The sequence below is a fragment of the Tetrao urogallus genome (genome assembly GCF_951394365.1).
Source record: "Tetrao urogallus genome assembly, chromosome: 4".
In the NCBI taxonomy this organism is placed as follows: domain Eukaryota; kingdom Metazoa; phylum Chordata; class Aves; order Galliformes; family Phasianidae; genus Tetrao; species Tetrao urogallus.
In genome coordinates, this window is record NC_136817.1 from 62,897,981 (window position 1) to 62,915,169 (window position 17,189).

General features: G+C 45.8%; 1 protein-coding gene across 1 annotated transcript in view; it reads left to right on the forward strand.

Moving 5' to 3' along the window:
- Nucleotides 1–17,189, forward strand: part of MXD4 (MAX dimerization protein 4) — a gene marked incomplete at both ends in the record, with an annotated part of 35,183 nt that overhangs the window by 3,166 nt on the left and 14,828 nt on the right. The window contains one exon of the mRNA XM_079534229.1: nucleotides 5,318–5,347. Coding sequence (XP_079390355.1) covers nucleotides 5,318–5,347 — 30 coding nt within the window. The remainder of the gene's footprint in view (nucleotides 1–5,317; nucleotides 5,348–17,189) is intronic.

Below are 17,189 nucleotides of genomic sequence, written 5' to 3' on the forward strand. Positions count from 1 at the left end.
AGGGAAGGAGGGGAGAAGTATCAGCAGCAGGAGGCTGTGCCACGCACTGCTCTGCTCTGCAGTTCCTCCCCACGCTGCCTGCCTGTGGGGGCTCAGAGCACCCCTGCAGCTGCTCCAGATTTTCTGGAGGACTGGGGCAGAAGGGCCTCGTTTCTCATCAAGGTGCTGCTTCCCCTACTGATATAGTGTTGTCATGATACCTGGAGCCTCCAGCCGAATGGGGTGCATCTTGCTTGGGACTCTTGTGAGCAGAAGGGGAGGAAGGGTGCTGACCCTTGGGACTGGGCAGTGGAGTCTGCGCTGAAGCGCTGCCTGCTTCCCTAAGGGAATTAAAGGACAGATTTGGATTCATAGCAGGAAAGATAGCAGCAAAACTGCATTTAATCAATCAAAAGCTGTAAGACTACTGTCCACTGCAGGAATTTCACATTTTTGCTTTGCCTACTGATACTTTTGGATCAAAACTGAAAGTGTTCTTTAGCAGCTTGTTGCTCAGCAGGATATTTGCAGGGTGGTTATTTAGCCATCTTCTTCTCTTCTATATGAAAATTACCTGTTTTTATGTGATTTCTTCTGGCCACGTTTCCTGCAGTGTGCTCATTACTGTGTGTTCCATGAACCAGGCTGCTCCATTTTCTCTCTGATGTCCGTTGCTGAGATTCAGAGTTGTGCTCCTCCAATAGTTCTGACCCAAATCCTGCGGTCAGCAAATCTGCGTGTTTGTTGTGCAAGGAGAACAGCTCTGAGAGAGGCAATTGACTTTTGAGGGGAAGAAAGGTAAACCCAGCTCGCATCTTCTTGTTGCACAAATGCTTATCATGTACTTGACTGCAGGATAATAAATGTCTCCTCTTCACCGACCAATAACTGTAACTCCTAAATCAGTGCAGTGCAGTCCGATAACTCTGGTTAATGTCTGTCTGGAATTACAGAAAGGGCATAAAGCAAGCAGCTGGGTTTAGCGGGGTTGTGCCTTGGAAATTCTAATAAACCTTTGGATGTCTTTCTGAGGTTGCTGTGAAATGGAGAGATAATGTGTGCAGTGTGCCAAGGAAGAGCACGACACAGATTGGAAATTTGGTGACGTTTGCTAGCAAGGCTCAGGTAGGAACCCAGCTTGGCCTGCAGGTAGCTGGATTTCCTTGTGTCCTGTCCTCGTGATACCTGAAAGCCCAAACGTTTCTGTGCTTCTATTAAAAAAAAGGAAGAGGAGACAATGGGAAAGGGCTTGATGCTGGAATCCTGTACTCTCATCCTGAGTGAGGTGGATTTGCACCGCCATGCAGCTGGTGGCACAGCATAGTACCAGCCCAGGGACAGCAGTGTCCCTGACGCGAAAGGGTCAGAAATAAGGTAAAATGAGAACTGAAATCAGTGTGTTGGATGCCAGTCCACTGAGGTCACGGTTACATTGAGTCGTGGAGAAAGGAATTGGACGTCAGTGGTGCAGTGTTTGGCCTGCTCCTTCAGGAGTTGCGTTATGGAAGGGGGGGGGAACGAAAGCAAAATAAAGGCCCGTTCATAAATATATCTCCTCTATCTATTAAAGTCAGTATTTTGGTCGGAGCGTTATATAAATAGGGCTGTACTTTTTGCTGCGCTCTGGTGAAGGGTTATGTGTAAAAAGGGGTGAAAGCTGCATTTGGTGTTTCAAATAAAAACAGAGCTCCGTATCCGGGTTCCTCTGTTCGTGTTGGCTCACGGCGAGAGGCAGCACGTGCCCTGCAGAGCGAGCCCCTGGCTCTGCACAGATGTCGCTCCGTGCCCACGCCGCGTGGGGATCAGAGCTGACTTTTATTTTTCTGTTCTTTTTTGTTTTGCGGAAGGCTGAGCAGAAAGCACTGAAGCAGGCTGTGGGGACGACGACTCTGCTTTCTGAATTTGATGGATCCCTCTGAGTCTGCTTTCCTAAAACAGTCTGCAGAGGGACAGCAATCAATATCCCTCAGCTTGTTTTTAATGCTGATGCTTTTGGTCCTAATGTGATGAATCTTACCAGCTGCTCCTTCCCCAGTGATGAGCTGCGCTGAGCCTGCAGTGCCTGGAAGCTGCAGTGTTGGTGTCAGTGGGAAGGAAACAATCTTGACCATCATCTAGCAGCATGAGCTTGGATCCAGGGGCCCGAGCTGTGTGTAAGGAAGTGCCCAGCCCAATCTGCAAGGCTGTGAGGAGAATGCAGAAGTTGTTTCTGGTGGATGAATTCCACACCAGCACACTGTAAGTGGTGTGTCCAATTTAAAGTAACTGGGAAAGTGCCCCCAGAACAGTCGGTACAGAGCAGGATGTGCATGTACACAGGCTCAGCATTACACTCGTCGTGCAGGGCAGTGCAGGTGATGGGCTGCAGTATTTCCACGTGTGTTTCATGGCAGCTCAGGTATGGACGTAGGTTTCCCTGGCTTTACTGGCTCCTCCTCCCTATTCCATACCTTCTTTGGACAATGCATTCACTAAGAAAACTGCTACTTTGTTGTTGGCTGATTGCTCGCTCTTTACTGCATGGTGTTAGGGCTGTCCTGGGCCACCATGCCTGCAAACAGCACTCTGGATCTCCTCCTGGATCTGGATCATTATTTGTTGATGGTGTTTGTTGGTGTCTCTCTCCTATTTTCAGCTGAGGCTTTTTACTGACTCCTTTACCAGTATTACCCCCAGCTCCCTGAAGTTGTGTGTGGAGATGCACAACCCAGCACAGAGGACTTAAGTTTGATGCCAGAAGTCTTCCTTCTCTTACAGGCACTTTCAAAGGCCTCCACAGACCATTGGTCTGAAAATTGCTGCATAGGCCTGGTTCTTCTACATAAATACATACATGTGTTCTTTTATAAACACTCATATCCATCTATCATCTTATTCCTGGCCCACTCCCTATATCAGTGAAATAATGAAAGCCTCCATTCTGAAATCATGGTAGCATTTGGAGTGCTGGTTTGTGTGCAGAGCCGTTCTAACTTTTCTCTCACTTCAGGTTGCAGTAGGAGCATAAGCAGATGGATATTCTTGTAATATGCTATAGTGTAGAAGGAGAAAGTAAATAGTATTTAGAAGCTCATCTCTCCCAAAGAAACCAAATGAATGAAAACTATTGTGCTTTTTGATTAATCCTTCCAGAGCTGTCAGATTGCAGGGCATTTCATAGTATCACTGAGGCTGAAAAAGACCACTAAGATTACCCAGTCCTACTGTCAACCCATCCCCACCATGCCCACTAACCCATGCCACTCAGCACCAGATCTCCATGTTTCTTGAACACCTCTAGGGACAGTGTCTTCCCCACCATCTGGGCAGCCTGTTCCAGTACCTCACCACTCTTTGAGAAGTAACTTTTCCTAATATCCAACTGGAGTCTCCCCTGGTGCAATTTAAGGCTGTCTCCTCCCATCCAATCATTGCTTACATGGGAGAAGAGGCTTTGCTGTGACCACCTTTCAGACAGCTATAGAGAGCAATATGGTCTCCCCTGAGCCTCCTCTTCTCCAAAGGCTGCTCCAAGGGCAGGTGGTACAATGGTCAGGTGGATGTCAGCTGCCCAGGTTTGGTTCCCAGGCTGTCCCCAAGGGCTCAGTGTTGCTCAGCATGCTCAGTTCCTGCTGGTGCCAGTTCTCTCATGCTGCAGGTATTGAGGTGGGTTCTGTGTCCCAAGAAGGCAGGTGTTGGAGCAATTTGTTTTAGGTAATGGGAGTGTGGTCCAGAGCTGGCCTGGCTGCATTTGTCAGTGTTACTTCTTCAGAGTCCTCCACGACTGCCCCTGTGACTGTCCCCAGCCTGCCCAGTCTTTGTGAAGAATGGTTCCAGACTGAGCATTTGTTTTCTGTGTGTTTCTGTGAGCACTGGCTGGTTGGACGTGGTGGTCTTTGCTTCTTGTGGAGCTAAAGCTTGATTTATCTAAGTGTATATGGGAATAGGGACCTTACTGGGGTCAAATGGCAACGATGTAAAAATGCAGTAACCACAACTTGATATGCCAGCATAGCACAGAGTATCTTTATAAACCATTCTCAGTCTGGGTGTGTCGGTCGGGAGAGCACTTGTGTGGTGTTGGAAGAGTACCTGTATTGTCTGGGTGTGGCTCACTTGATGTAATGAGTTATAAAACTAATGCATAGGCTATTCAGCAGATGATAGCAGGTAATGGTTGCTTAGTTGATGTCTCAGTAGCAACATTGGGATGCTCTCAGTCAAAAGCGGATCAGCACCACTGCTGAATGTTGTGTGTGCCTGGGCTGTCCTTAACACACACAGGGCTGGGTTCACTTAATTCATTATGGGATCAGTAGCTGTGCTGGCCTGAAATAAATTGCTTGTGGCTTTCTTCAATGGTTATTCCTTTGCATGAGCTCTCTCTTTTCCTCTCTGAGGCCAGAGAGGTAATGTTTATGGTGTGGCTCTCATCAAGGTACTGTGGGTGCAAGTGGGCACAGACAGAGCAGTTCCTGCTGTATGGGGCACATGTCGGTCAGGGGGATGTTGCTCTTGAGATGTCCACGCTTGCCCCATAGTGATCCTTAACGTTCTGCGCATGGTGCTGCTTGGACAGAAGCAATACCCCAGGAAGTTGCCGGGTTCAAAGTGGTGACAGTAACTTTGTTTTGGGAATGTCTTTAGTCTGAGCTGTACAAATAAATAAAATCGGTATTTCCAGCTGAATCAATTGGAAAAAAAAACAAATCCCCAAGAAGTTAGGGCTGCCTTCTGATGGCAGAAACCTGAGGCATCAGCTGGGGGAAAAAAATTAATCTCGAAGCCTGTTAGTTTGGAAGAGAATAGCATACTGGTGTGGCCAGCTCAGGGACTGGGCTTTTTTTTTCCTGTTTGTAGGCTCATAAGAATTCAGAGCATTCCTTTATTTTGCCACTAAGACGTCAACAGCGGTGCTCGGCTGCTGATTTCTTCCTCTGCTTCTCCTGGGCTCCAATGCCAGCTTGCTGGTGCTTTCTCCCTTATCATCGGCACTCAGATCTCCTAACACTGCTGCTCCCTCACAGCTTTTCTTTGCAGATAAAAATCTCGTGGGCTGCTTTTAATACTAACCTGATCATATTTTTTTCATATGCAATCCAGTCACGGAATCTATTGAAAACTTTATTAATGCAAATTTATTATAATTCCTCCCAACCCACCGTTTGCTCATGGAGATTAACTTGGCACCTTGAAATATTTAAGAGATGTAAAAGTGATTTGAAAGCAAAGTTGTTTCATAATACATAGAAGTATATATTTTAGAGAGCTCTTATGCAGGTGTTGGTTTTTAAGTGTTCCAAATCCTGGTGTTTACCTTGTTCTCTAATATTACTTCTCCTTTTTTTTTTTTAAATAGGTCCTCACACAACGAACTAGAAAAACATAGGTAAGTCCTGAAAAAAGCAAATTGAAGGATGTGTGGCTGATGTCTGAGTGACTGTGCTTAGTTCAGAATATTCTGTTGGAAATTTTTTGGTTCTGCACCAGATCTTTTAAGTGTTGTTTTTTACCAACTAAAATTTAATAGGTATCGTGTTGCTTTTCTCTTGGCTTCTTTTTTATGTTGTTCAGTGTGCTATTTTTGAATCACCTCTGATAATTAGCTTTTGCCTAATTAAAGCTGTAACTGGTTAACTGCACTGTTACTAATAAAGAATCCAACTGCAGCAACTATTTGCTGGAGGTATATTGTGATTAAGGCGGGTTATTTTGGGGGAGCAATATGTCACACAGAAGTATTTATTGTTTTAAAAGCATGCCTGAAGTACAGTTAATTTTGCTCTTGCAACTTGCACTGCATGTTGGTACATACAGAGATGTTTTTGCCGTTGCACTGGTACAGAGCTGCAAGTGGGCTCCTGAGCTGCAGCCCTGATGTGGGGCAGTCGATGCTGGGAAACTGCAGTTACTGTGGGCATTCATTGGACCCCAAAGACGTGGTTTGTAAAGGCCCCATATTTGCACGGTTCTGGAAACTGTTGTGCTTTGCTGGGATTTGCTGGCAAGTGAGGTCTGGCTGCAGTGTGCAGTGCTTGAAGATGCACTCAGGTGACTGCAGCGTGCTGAAGGTGCCCAGCCCCACACTGTGGGATCACTGCCTTGTGTGCACCATACAGGAAAATCTTTGGGGTCGTTTTTATCCACATCCTTTGGGATGCGTTTGTCCTTTTTCATCAGTTTGTGGTATTTTGGGATTCACGGATCAAAGAAGTGTGTTGCATGAGTGTGGATGAGCTACGCCTAGCTGCCTGCTTCTGAATGTGTGAGAGGTGGCTGATGGCTGGTTTTGATGGCACTGCCAGATTGAGCTCACTGGGGGTTTTCGCATGTTTTTTTCTCTTCTTTTTTTCAATCTGTTCTGTGGCCACAGTGACGTAGCAACTCGGTCATCACTTCCCTCGCATGCCAACATGCTTTCCTGTAGTTTAATTGTAATATGAGTAAATGTGGCCCTGCCTAACAGCCACGTGGTCATCCTGGGAATGGGAGGAACTCAGGCCTGGGCTGCAGAGGGCAGTGGCTCAAGCAGTGAGATCAGTCCTCAAGAAAAAAGCTTCATGCAGATTTCTGCCCTTTGGTTTCAGTTTTTTTAAAAAACAAAAACTACCTTTGCCCCCAGCTATGCTTCTTTCTCACTCTCTTTTCCACCCTCTTTCTGGATGCTCACTTCTGTTCCTCCTTTCTCCCTGTTCTGCCATTACTGACTTGTCACCATTGAAGGGTCCGTCCCTCCTTTTTCCCCCGATCATTTCTCCACCCTGAGCCTCCACTTCCCCCTGCCCCACCACGCTGTGTTGCAGCAGTGTGCTGCAACACCACCACTTGCAGGAGATGCAGGGGCAGTAGTGGGATCTGCTCGTTGTTCAAGCTCTTTTCTAGCTTTCAGTTCTGCACTATATCTCTGTAGTGGTGCACTGGGTAGTATTTGTCACGTTAAATCTCTTTTCTATGCCATCTCAAGGTCAAAATAGGTGAACTGCGAGGTGTGCTTGTGGTTACACAACTAACACTTGTAGCTGCTTCTGCTTGCTGCACCTCCTCAGGTTTTACTGCACTTAAAGCCAGATTTTATTATTCCTGGTGATTTTATTATTAATGGTGATTGGTGTGATGGCAAATCAGTGCAAGTACACTGTATGTGCAAACTGGTGTTCCCAAAGCACGTGAGATGTGCCTAATTCCAGTTACCTAATGGATTGGCATGAAGGACTCTTGTAAAATCTGTTTTTTAACAGCCCCCTCCTCCAGCACAGTGGGTTTATGAGCTGATAATACCGACCGTACTGTTCTTCACTCTGCTTTACTAAAATGGCACTAAAATCCATCAGGCGTCTTGTAAAGTTTAATGGCTCCCAGCCGCGGCCAGGCCCTGGGGCAGCAGTGGCTGCTTTCCTCCCCTGCTCCCAGAGGCCTGAACACCGCGTGGCCGCTCAGCAGTGTGCTGTGCTGTGCTGCTCTGTGCCCTGCGCTCGTGTGGCACGTGTGGGGCATGAGCTCCGACTTTGACATCAGTGGGGAGGGCAGTGCCTGGTCCCTCAGTGTGTGCATGTGCTGAGTTGGTTTTTGGTGTGCTCTTGAGGGGATGTTGAGAGGAAGAGAAATGGAAACAGGGATATAATTCCACCAAAATTCTTCTTGTAGGATAGACTTGAGGTCAAAGCTATAGTAACGTGTTTGTCAGCACTTTACTCATCAAATTCCTTTCTCTCTGATGCAAGCCTCAGTAGGATGCCCTGCTCAACTTGAACGTGGTCCATCTTGGTGAAATTCTGTAAGGACTCATTCATCTGATGACTTGCCCACTCTGGTGCCATGTGGTTAAGGTTCATACCTCAGGGCCACAAAGCAAGAAATATCCAAGTAAAAAGCAGGGAGGAAAGAAATCTGTCCTAAGGACAGATGACAGAATCATAGAATGGCCTGGGTTGAAAAGGACCACAATGATCATCCAGTTCCAACCCCCCGCTATGTGCAGGGTCACCTACCACCAGACCAGGCTGCCCAGAGCCACATCCAGCCTGGCCTTGAATGCCTGCAGGGATGGGGCATCCACAGCCTCCTTAGGCAACCTGTTCCAGTGCGTCACCACCCTCTGAGTGAAAAACTTCCTCCTAAAAGATGTTCTAGATGGGACTGTAATAGCTGACGGCATGTCAGTCAGAATGGTACTCAAAAGTAACTAGTTTCCAACAATACAGTGGATAATATACAAATAATATACATGTATATATTGTTTGTTAGTGTTTCTAGAGCGTTGTATCCCTAGGCTTTCACTGAGCAGCCTAAATAGAAAGTAAATTGGCACTTATGACCTCTTGCAAGGAAATTTTGAAATGGCCCTAACCTGACACCTGTATGAAGGAATTTAGCTTTCCCTGTGCAAAAACTGAAAATCAACGAGAGATTCAAGTGGCTTAACCTCATTCCTTTGCATTATTTTAAGCTAATTCTGTACTACAGCATGAAAAAGCAAGGTATATCCTTCTCAAGACTGCATTGGGATCTTAGTATCTTAGGGTACTCATGCTGGACTCTGCCCTGCTCCTGGTGCAGTGCTGCAGGAGGAAGTGGCCTCACAATGGTGCGTCCCTTCTGCAAAGCACGTGCAGCCCTGGGCACCCATATTGGTATGGCCCTCCTGGAGGTTTCACTCCTTTTGCATGGCTGCGCAGGGCTCTGTGAGGTTGAGATCTCACTCTTTGGATGGCAGAGCCTTTCAAAATTGAACAATTTTGAAGCACAGCTTCTAAGAATTAGTAAGGAAATGAAGAAAAAGCTTCTGTTTCAGTGTTCTCGAAATGGACAGGGAACGTGTTGCTGTTCCCATCTTGTAAGCTGAGCAAGTGCTTTGGCTTGATGTAGGCAGACAGTTATCTCCTGCCTCTGCCAGGTCTCTTGGATTTTTCCCTGTGTGTTTTGTTTGTTTGTTAATCAAGAATTTGGGAAGAAGTGAATTAGCAGCAGCAAAACTTGTCTTTTGTGCATTCCTCAAACAAGCATGCCCCTGTGAGGCACTCGGGAATATAACTAAGAGGGGGCTGTGTCATGTCTCTGAGCAAATGGACCGCAGGTCTCCGACAGGCAGTGCCCAGCCCTGCAGCATCCCTGCAAGTGCTCTGCTGCAGGAATCAGCACATCCCATCCAGTGAAAAGCAGGCATGGTCCCTGGGAGAGGGCTGCTCTGGGGATGTTGCCCTGCTTCCTGGGGAATGTTGCTCTGAAAGGGGGAAGAGTAGAGGTATTCAACTGTACTCTGGGTCTCATGTGGGACAAGAAACAGTTTGCTTGAGCTCAAAACATGCTATGTTTCATACTGCTAGAAGCTGTGATGCTGCATAAACCTTTGTAGGTTGTGGGAGACAGTCTGAGATTTTTAAAAGTGCAAGGTCAGGATGGGAAATATATGAGATGCAGTGACTTGCAGAGCATTTTAGTAGAAGAAAAACTTTGACTTTTCTAAATGAGCTTCACCTGTAGTGTTTTACAGCACTAATCGGGGGAAGCTGAAAGTGTTCCTGTGTGTGCTGAAGGTAACATGGTCCTTGGGTGTGTGCCATGCTTTGGGTAGTCCTTAAGCCTAAAGTCTTGCCAGGCAAGCATCATTATGTGTTTGAAGCAGATATTTATATATAAATACGAGTTTTGATTAAATATATATGTTTTAATGGAAGCACTGTGATGTACAGCATTAACCGATAAATAAGAGTTCGTGTCTGTGAAGTTAAATTCTAATAGATCATCTGTTATATCATGAAAGAAGTGCAGCTGAGCTTGCCAGGAGCACTGTCACATTCATTGTTATATTAATTTCCTACGTAAAGGGTTACTTGTTGTTTGGAGAGTGCACAGTGGTCTTTAAGTTCTGTCTGTGCTTCTCTGTGTTAGTAAATTGCAGGGTTAATAAAAAGTGTGCGTTCATCAGTTGCTGATAAACTTAGAACTAAAAGGTCATTGAAATAACAGTATACCAAAACAATACTTAATGTTTATTTTCACTATGAGCTGCTTTTTCAAAACCCAAATTACCATTGCAGTTAGTATGTTGTGCCGCAGAAAGATCCAACTGCGTTGATCCATCACATTTAAAAGTTACAGTGCAGCTCAGGAAATCCCCCAAGGGTCTGCTGGAAGCTGAGGACATAGGATGCTTCCATAGAAGGATCATCCATGTGTGTCCTCCTGCTGGGCATCATCATGAGTGCAGCCCAGCCTGGCTGCTGCCCTGTGCAGAAGGTTTGGGAGGCTTGCTGCTTCTCTCAGTTTGTTTTCCTGACCCAGCTGATTGTCACTGGCACACCCTACTGCCAGCTTCAGGACAGGGTGGAATCAGTTCTGCAAATGGCGGTATTAATTTGCAGTACAGGACAGTACACTTCACTCCTTTGTCAGTTTAGTGTTTCTCCTTAGCATCCAGATCTGGCTGCTATTGCCTACAGATTGCTGAAGTGGTTGGGTCTTGCTGACCTGGTGCAGATATTGTTGTAATGGGTCTGTGAAATCTGCCATTGCTAGGACATGTGCAGACTGCACATAAACCATCTAGATAGTGAGTCTTGGGAACCACATAGTCTTACAAGCAGAACAGAACCTCTATGCTGTTACCCATTTCTTGTCAACTGAAGGGTTTTCTACACCCTCTTGGTGTTTTGCAGGTGGTTTGCAGATGAACTGCAGTAAACATACCTTTGCACTGCTTAAACAGGATATGTATAAGAGTCTGACTTGCCTCTGTGGGCAGGCAGGCACATGGCTCAAATACCTGCTCCCTCATGGCTAGTTCTGCCTCTTGGAGGATCTTGAAAGGTGTGGCCTCAGCCAGCTCAAACCCCTTCTTGCCTGTACTTTAACCTCAGGCTTCCAGCTGAGGAGGAAAGCGTACGTTGGGGTTCGTGTCTTAAAATGCCTTAAGAAGTATTTTCTGGAGTTCGTTGGGCAAAGTCTTTAAAACACTGAACCCCCAGAACTGAAAGCTTAATCCTCTGGTTTTGCTGAATTGTCCAATGTTTTTCAGTCTAGGAATCCGTGGAGAATCGATGAAACCAGAATGTTCAGAGCTTTGCATAGCACTGTTCTTTCCTCACCTTTCCTCAACCTCAGCTATTCAGCAGATGTCAAACCTGTGGCTTGCCGTGCACGACGTGCTGCAGTAGCCATTGTAAATTCCAGTGTGCTGAAGTGTTGTCTTTTTAGTGCCCACAGCAACATGACACTGGCCACTCACTCCCAACAAAAGTCTTTTCCCATCTAGACTGCTGTTCTGACAAGCAGGGGTGCATTAATCAGATGAAGCTTAGGAATTAATCTGCAAAGAACGCTGTACTCCAGGTGTCACAGATGTACACTTCCTCATGCATTGGACAGAACTTTTACTTAGTGATGAAAAATTGACTGAAACAATCTTTTGACTAAATTGTCATGTCATTTTTCCTGCTGAACTGCAGGGCCTCAGTATGGGTTCAGGCTCCTGCACTTCTTGGCTGGACAGACAGTGAGCAGAGGGGAGATGACTGAGAAACCTAGTGCATGCTTTTTTTTTTTCCTCTGAGCCTCTAATGGACTATGTGGAAGGTGGTTTATGCTCTCAGCGTCTGCTAATTGACCAGACCAGTTCTTAGCCACCATGGTAAGAAGAGCGGGCTGCTCTTGTACAAATCAGAGGTCAGTGGACACCTTCAACCATGCAGACAACAGCTTGGTGCTTGCCCTCTGCAAACAGGAGAAGAGATGCTCACTGGTGGCCTCTCTGTTGATTGGAGAAGCAAGAAATTTGCTGAATTAAATATGGAAAAGACAGTCACAGTGTCACAGAATGGATTGGGTTGGAGTGGACCTTAAATATCATCTACTTCCAGCCAACCTCCTGCCATGGGCTGGTTGTCACCCACTAGATCAGGCTGCCTAGGGCTTCATTCAGCCTGGCCTTGAGCTCCTCCAGGGATGGGGCTCCCATAACTTCTCTGGGCAACCTCTGCAAGCGCAGTGTGCCTTTAAAGCTTAGCAAGTAAGGTGGATCTTGATTATTTATTTTTTAATGTACTTAGTCAGCAATGGGCTTTAAGGAGCTGTCTCTGAAGCTAGGCCTGCGTAACACAATGGGAATCCTTGAGTGAATCCCAACCTGACATCTCTGTGGAAGCCCTCAGATGAGCACTGGGATCAGTGATGCCTAACACAGTGTGCAGAGCTCATGAATACACCAGTAGCATGGCTCTGCTGTTTAGGGCCAGATGGGCGCTGAGCTCAGGCCTTGCACCGGCTTTGCCTGAGAATGGATTGATGTCTTCCAGACATGTTCTGAGCACAAAGTGTGTGGCGACCCAGTGTCCCTGGTGGGGGTTGACACTGAGGTACCAGCTTAGTCTGCAGGAGGTGATGCTCTTCTGTGGGGTTCTGGTTCTATCCTCTCCTCTGCATGCTGTGTTGGCACCTCCAGCTCTATTTTAGTCCCCTTTCCATGGGATGTTTATGCTGTTGGAGTGTTGAGTACAGTGTGGTCAGGTCCCAGATTAAAAGCAGTGCTTTCTGAATTGAGCAGCATGCACTTTGCTGTTGCAGATAATGCCACCTTCCCCTTTTGGTGTCTGTTTTCAAACACTTGGGCATAACAGCCCATGGCTTAGAATTGGCTGCGCAGAATTCCTTCACAGATCAATTAATTCCCAGTCTGTTTCTCTTCTCAGCACACGTGGTAGTGCAGCGTGCCGTGGAGCATGCAGCTGTGGTTCTGGAAGCTCTGCTCAGACACTGGATCATAACCATAAAAAAAGCATAATGCTCTTCCTTCACAGCAGTTTAATTTGAGCCTGTTTTTGAAAAACAAACAAACAAACACCAAATATCCCACACATGTGATCTGGTTAGAACTGACTTTTCTTGTCCTAAAAAGTGCATCTCACAAGAACGGATGAGATTTTCCCTTTTTTGTCTCTCTTTGCCTATTTTTGGAAGGAGAGGGTTGTTCTGGGGTTTCGTGGAGTGCTGTGTTCTGAGATGGAAACTGCATCTGTGGAGCTGCGTGCATCCTGCTAGATCAGAGCAGGGTGGCTTAGTGGCTAGTTTTACTTGTTAAGCCTAGCTTATGTTACACAATTTTTTTTCTATATAAATTAGTGTAACTAATTATGTAGCGTGTGGAGATCGACGTAGCTGATACAGAAGAGGTGTGGGCTTGGATGCATGTACATGAGGTCATCTGTTGCAATATTTCTAACATTAATAATTCCAGTCACAAGCTGCCTGCCCTACATTAAGAAAACCTGAGCAAAGCTTTACCTGACAGCAAGAAAGCAGAAGGCTCAGAAGAAAGATCACCTCTAGTGTGGTGAAAAGTCTCTAAAAGCCTGGAGAAATGCTTGAGTCCTGTCCTCCCAATGGGCACCTTGGGATTAATGCCTAACAAATTTACCTGCCTTTGTTTGTGGATGCTTCCGTTCAGATAACTAAATGAAGATACAGGATGCTAAAAGAGGGGCCTGCATGGCATGTAGTTGCTGTCAGAACTCAGCAGTTGCTGTTAAAGTCAGGAGGACCGACAGTGTTTGCAGGTATCAGTTGTACAGACACTGTGTGTCATACATACCACGGTAGCTGGTATTTGCAAAGCATGAAGGAAGCAAACCCTCTAATTCCCCTAAGAAAGCTGCCTTCATCCCAATAGGTAAGTGCTGTTGTGTTGACTGCTGAAATGAACAGTGTGGGTGGAGCAAATAATTTCTCGTAGGGAAATTTGGGAGCTGGTTGTGTATGTTTGGCTAGAAGCACCTATTGGGTTTAGGTGCTGACAGGTATTTGAAATAAGCTGTCAGGTGTCTTGGTTCCCATTGCATGGATTTACATATTCAAATGGCAAATGGGTCCAAGCTTCAAGTTTTTTGTTTTTTTTTTTCTATTACCAGATAATTTCAGAACACTGTTTTTAAGAAATTAGGGCTGAATCTTGTGAGGAAGGAAGAAGCAGGAAAGAGGGAGAGTTGTGAAGAGCCATTCCAAACCTTGCCATCTCAAAATGGATCACTTTCATATTCTGCACAACTGCACCCTGTCTGGCAGAGACAGTCAGCTTTGTGCCATTCAATGGAAAAGGAAATGGAACGGAAATTGTATTATAAACAAGGCACTACATGTGCTGTGGCAAGCTACATCTAAGCTTTTAGGCAGGGCTGTCAGATATCTGCAACTCTGCACTGTCCCATGGCACCAGATTGGGTCATTGTTTTGGGGGAGAAATATTACAAAAGTGTTGCTGAACTCTGAATTCATTGTAGTCTTGGAATAGACTATATTTAATTACAGCTGGTGTATTTAATTCTTCCCCTGTATTTGTTTATGTATGCACCTACACTCTGTCTTTTCTGTCCACCTCTAATTACAGGGTTTCAGTAGCAGAGTTTGGGACGTTCAACAGGACATATGGGGACGTGTGTTCTTAATTAGTTCAGGGTTCTTTCTTTTGTTCTTCTCCTTTGGTGTTTTCACTTGGGACCAGAGCCAGTCTTAGGCTGGCTAGAGCAGGCACCCTGCTGTCTCTGACAGGGACAAGAAGCACCCAGCTGCCTTGCTGGAGGCATCTCAAGTGTCTGCACTAATAAAGACAGCAAAGCCCACCACGTCTTTCCCCTAAAAGCCAATTAGCTTTGCTCATGCATGCGCAAGCTGCCACCATTAGCAACTCTAGGATGGCCATGAAGCTTTGGTACGTTCAGGTTGGACATTAGGAAAAATTTGTTCTCAGAAAGAATTGTGAGGCATAGGAACAGGCTGCCCAGGGAAATAGGGGAATCACCATCCCTGGGAGGTATTCAGGGAAAGGGTAGAGGTGGCACTTGAGGAACTTGGGTTAGTGGGCATGGTAGGGATGGTTCGATGGTTGGACTAGATGATCTTGGAGGTTTTTTTTTTCTACCTTAGTGCTTCTATGATACAGGTCAGGAAGTATCAGCAGAAGCAAAGACAGGAGTAAGAAGTAGCATTGAACATGCATTTCTAGTACTTAAATTCCCATTCAGAGCTTCCTACCTCTGAGACTGAGAAGGTGGTTGATAGGTGCCCAAATGGAGATATGGTTGCTTCAGAAGTGTGGTGGGAGGTAGTTTCCTGTGGTGGGTGTTTCATGCCTGTGATGCCTGGTGGAGTTCCTATGGTGTTTATTAGGCTAAAGGTGGCCTTTAGGGTTAAACTGGGTACCTGATCTTCCCTTTTCATTTGAATGTAGAAGTACAGCAGACAGTTAAGTGACAGCCACAGGTATCTGTTATGTGCGTTGTTCCTCACACTCTGCATTTATCTTCATAGAGGAAAAAAGGCCATTTAGTTCTTCTGTCTGCCACATGAAGACCTCACACTCAGTGTGTGAAGCCAATGCACGGTTTCAGTTTAGCTAAAGTAATTCAGCTTGACTTGCCTCTCGATTAATTTGCATCATACAGCAATGTAAAAAAATATATAAATCTTGAACACATTTCTCCCTGCATTTGGCATGTGTATAAAATAACCAGGTCTGCAGGGAGGTATAAAGTGAGGCAGGAGAAGCTTACTGGACCTTGTGCTCCCTTCACTAAGTGCTGTGCTACAGCTCAACTCCTCTGTGCCTCTCTGAGCACTGTACCCCCCACCCTTCCCTTTTTATTTCTTTAATTTTTTTGAAGATCCTTCCTGTTGGCAGCTGTCCTGAGACATGATGTTCTTGCTTAGCATTTTGATGTGGGGAAACAGTCTGATAATTGAAGAACAACTCCCCGGTCATAACAGAGATTTTCCTCATTTTGGTAAATGCAGTTCTCTTCGCCCTATGCTCTGCAGTTCCTCAATGAATTCCTTACAAGAGCACGGGGAAAGGCAGCAAATGAAAGCAGAACTGCAAACCTGTGGCAGGAGGATTTGCTGAACAGGAGGGAATATTGTGTTCCACTGCTGCCAAAGACCAAAGAGCATTGCCCTTGTGTACAGATGGAGTTGTCATCCACTCTTGGGGTTTCTGAGGGAGTGTGTGTGTGTGTGTGCGCGCGCGCGTGCGTGCAGCTCATGTCACTTCAAGTGGGAATTAAAGCCACTCAATACTGGGATTGGCTGATCTTGCAGTGACACTGCCTTACCTAATTTGGTCTACCGCTGTTCTGAGGCAACAGACAAACTCCAAATCTTAAGTCTCCCTGCAGAATAATCTAAGAAACACGAGTGCCAATAAGACAGATGGATTGGAGAGGTCTCATTTAGGAGGACCGCTCAGTTGCAATGTCTGCATTTTAATGCAGAAACAAAGAAGTGTGAGGCTGGAGGAACAAAGCAGTTAATTAATTTAGTGCAAACACAGTCAACTATTTTTTGTAGACTCTACTTTCAGGTATTTACAGATGTTTTTCCACCACTTGTGTGTTTCCCCACAAGCACTGTTTGTCTGCCTGTGTTAGATAGGTGCAGCGTGACGCTGCCTGTTGTGCTGTGCAGCATCTCCTGCTACTGCTCAAAAGTGTTTGGAAGGTAAATGTTAAAAGATAATCAGTAGATAACAGAGCTAAAAATAGGAGACATTTGAAACAGAAATTCTTCTTCTGTAGGTGTAAGGATTACTCACACTTGCTTGACATTGAGTTTGAAGGTTTAAAATGCAGAAAGCTGTTTTCTGTAGATGAGCAAAACCTGAAGGTTACAATACTAAATCTAGGTTGAAATCACTCCTGTTTTGTTTACAGAGGAAAAAACAAATCTCTGCAAGGGTGAAGCCTTTCAGCAGTTACCATAATGGTAGATTTCTGTTGCCTCACACTCTTGCAAGGTCAGAGATTTTACTGCCTGTGGTCAGAGGATGGGGAATCCTATGTCTGTGACTCTGAGATGGTCACCATCCAGGAAAGACAAATGGTATCCAGCTGCCATTGTTAGCTTGTGATGCTTTTGGGAGTCCCTCTAGAGCTTGTAAATTTCAGTTGACTTTTTCTAAGAAGCACATCTCAGATTTCTGCATGCTTCAGTTACTTATCTCCAAGACCTGAGACAGTGAAGGGCTGTTAAACCCTGTGGCTGCCATTCACTAACAGCAACATAAAACAGAGGTGAGACCCAGCTGCAGGTCCTCAGGTCCTGAGGCTGAGCCTGGGGCTGTGTTTCCCTTGTGGCCATGGCTGGCACCAGGCAGAGCTGCTGTGTCCTGCCTGCCCCTAGGCCTTGCTCTCACTGCTTACTGTTGTGCACGACTGCATGCTGCTCGCCCTGTCCGTAGGAGGAACAGTCCT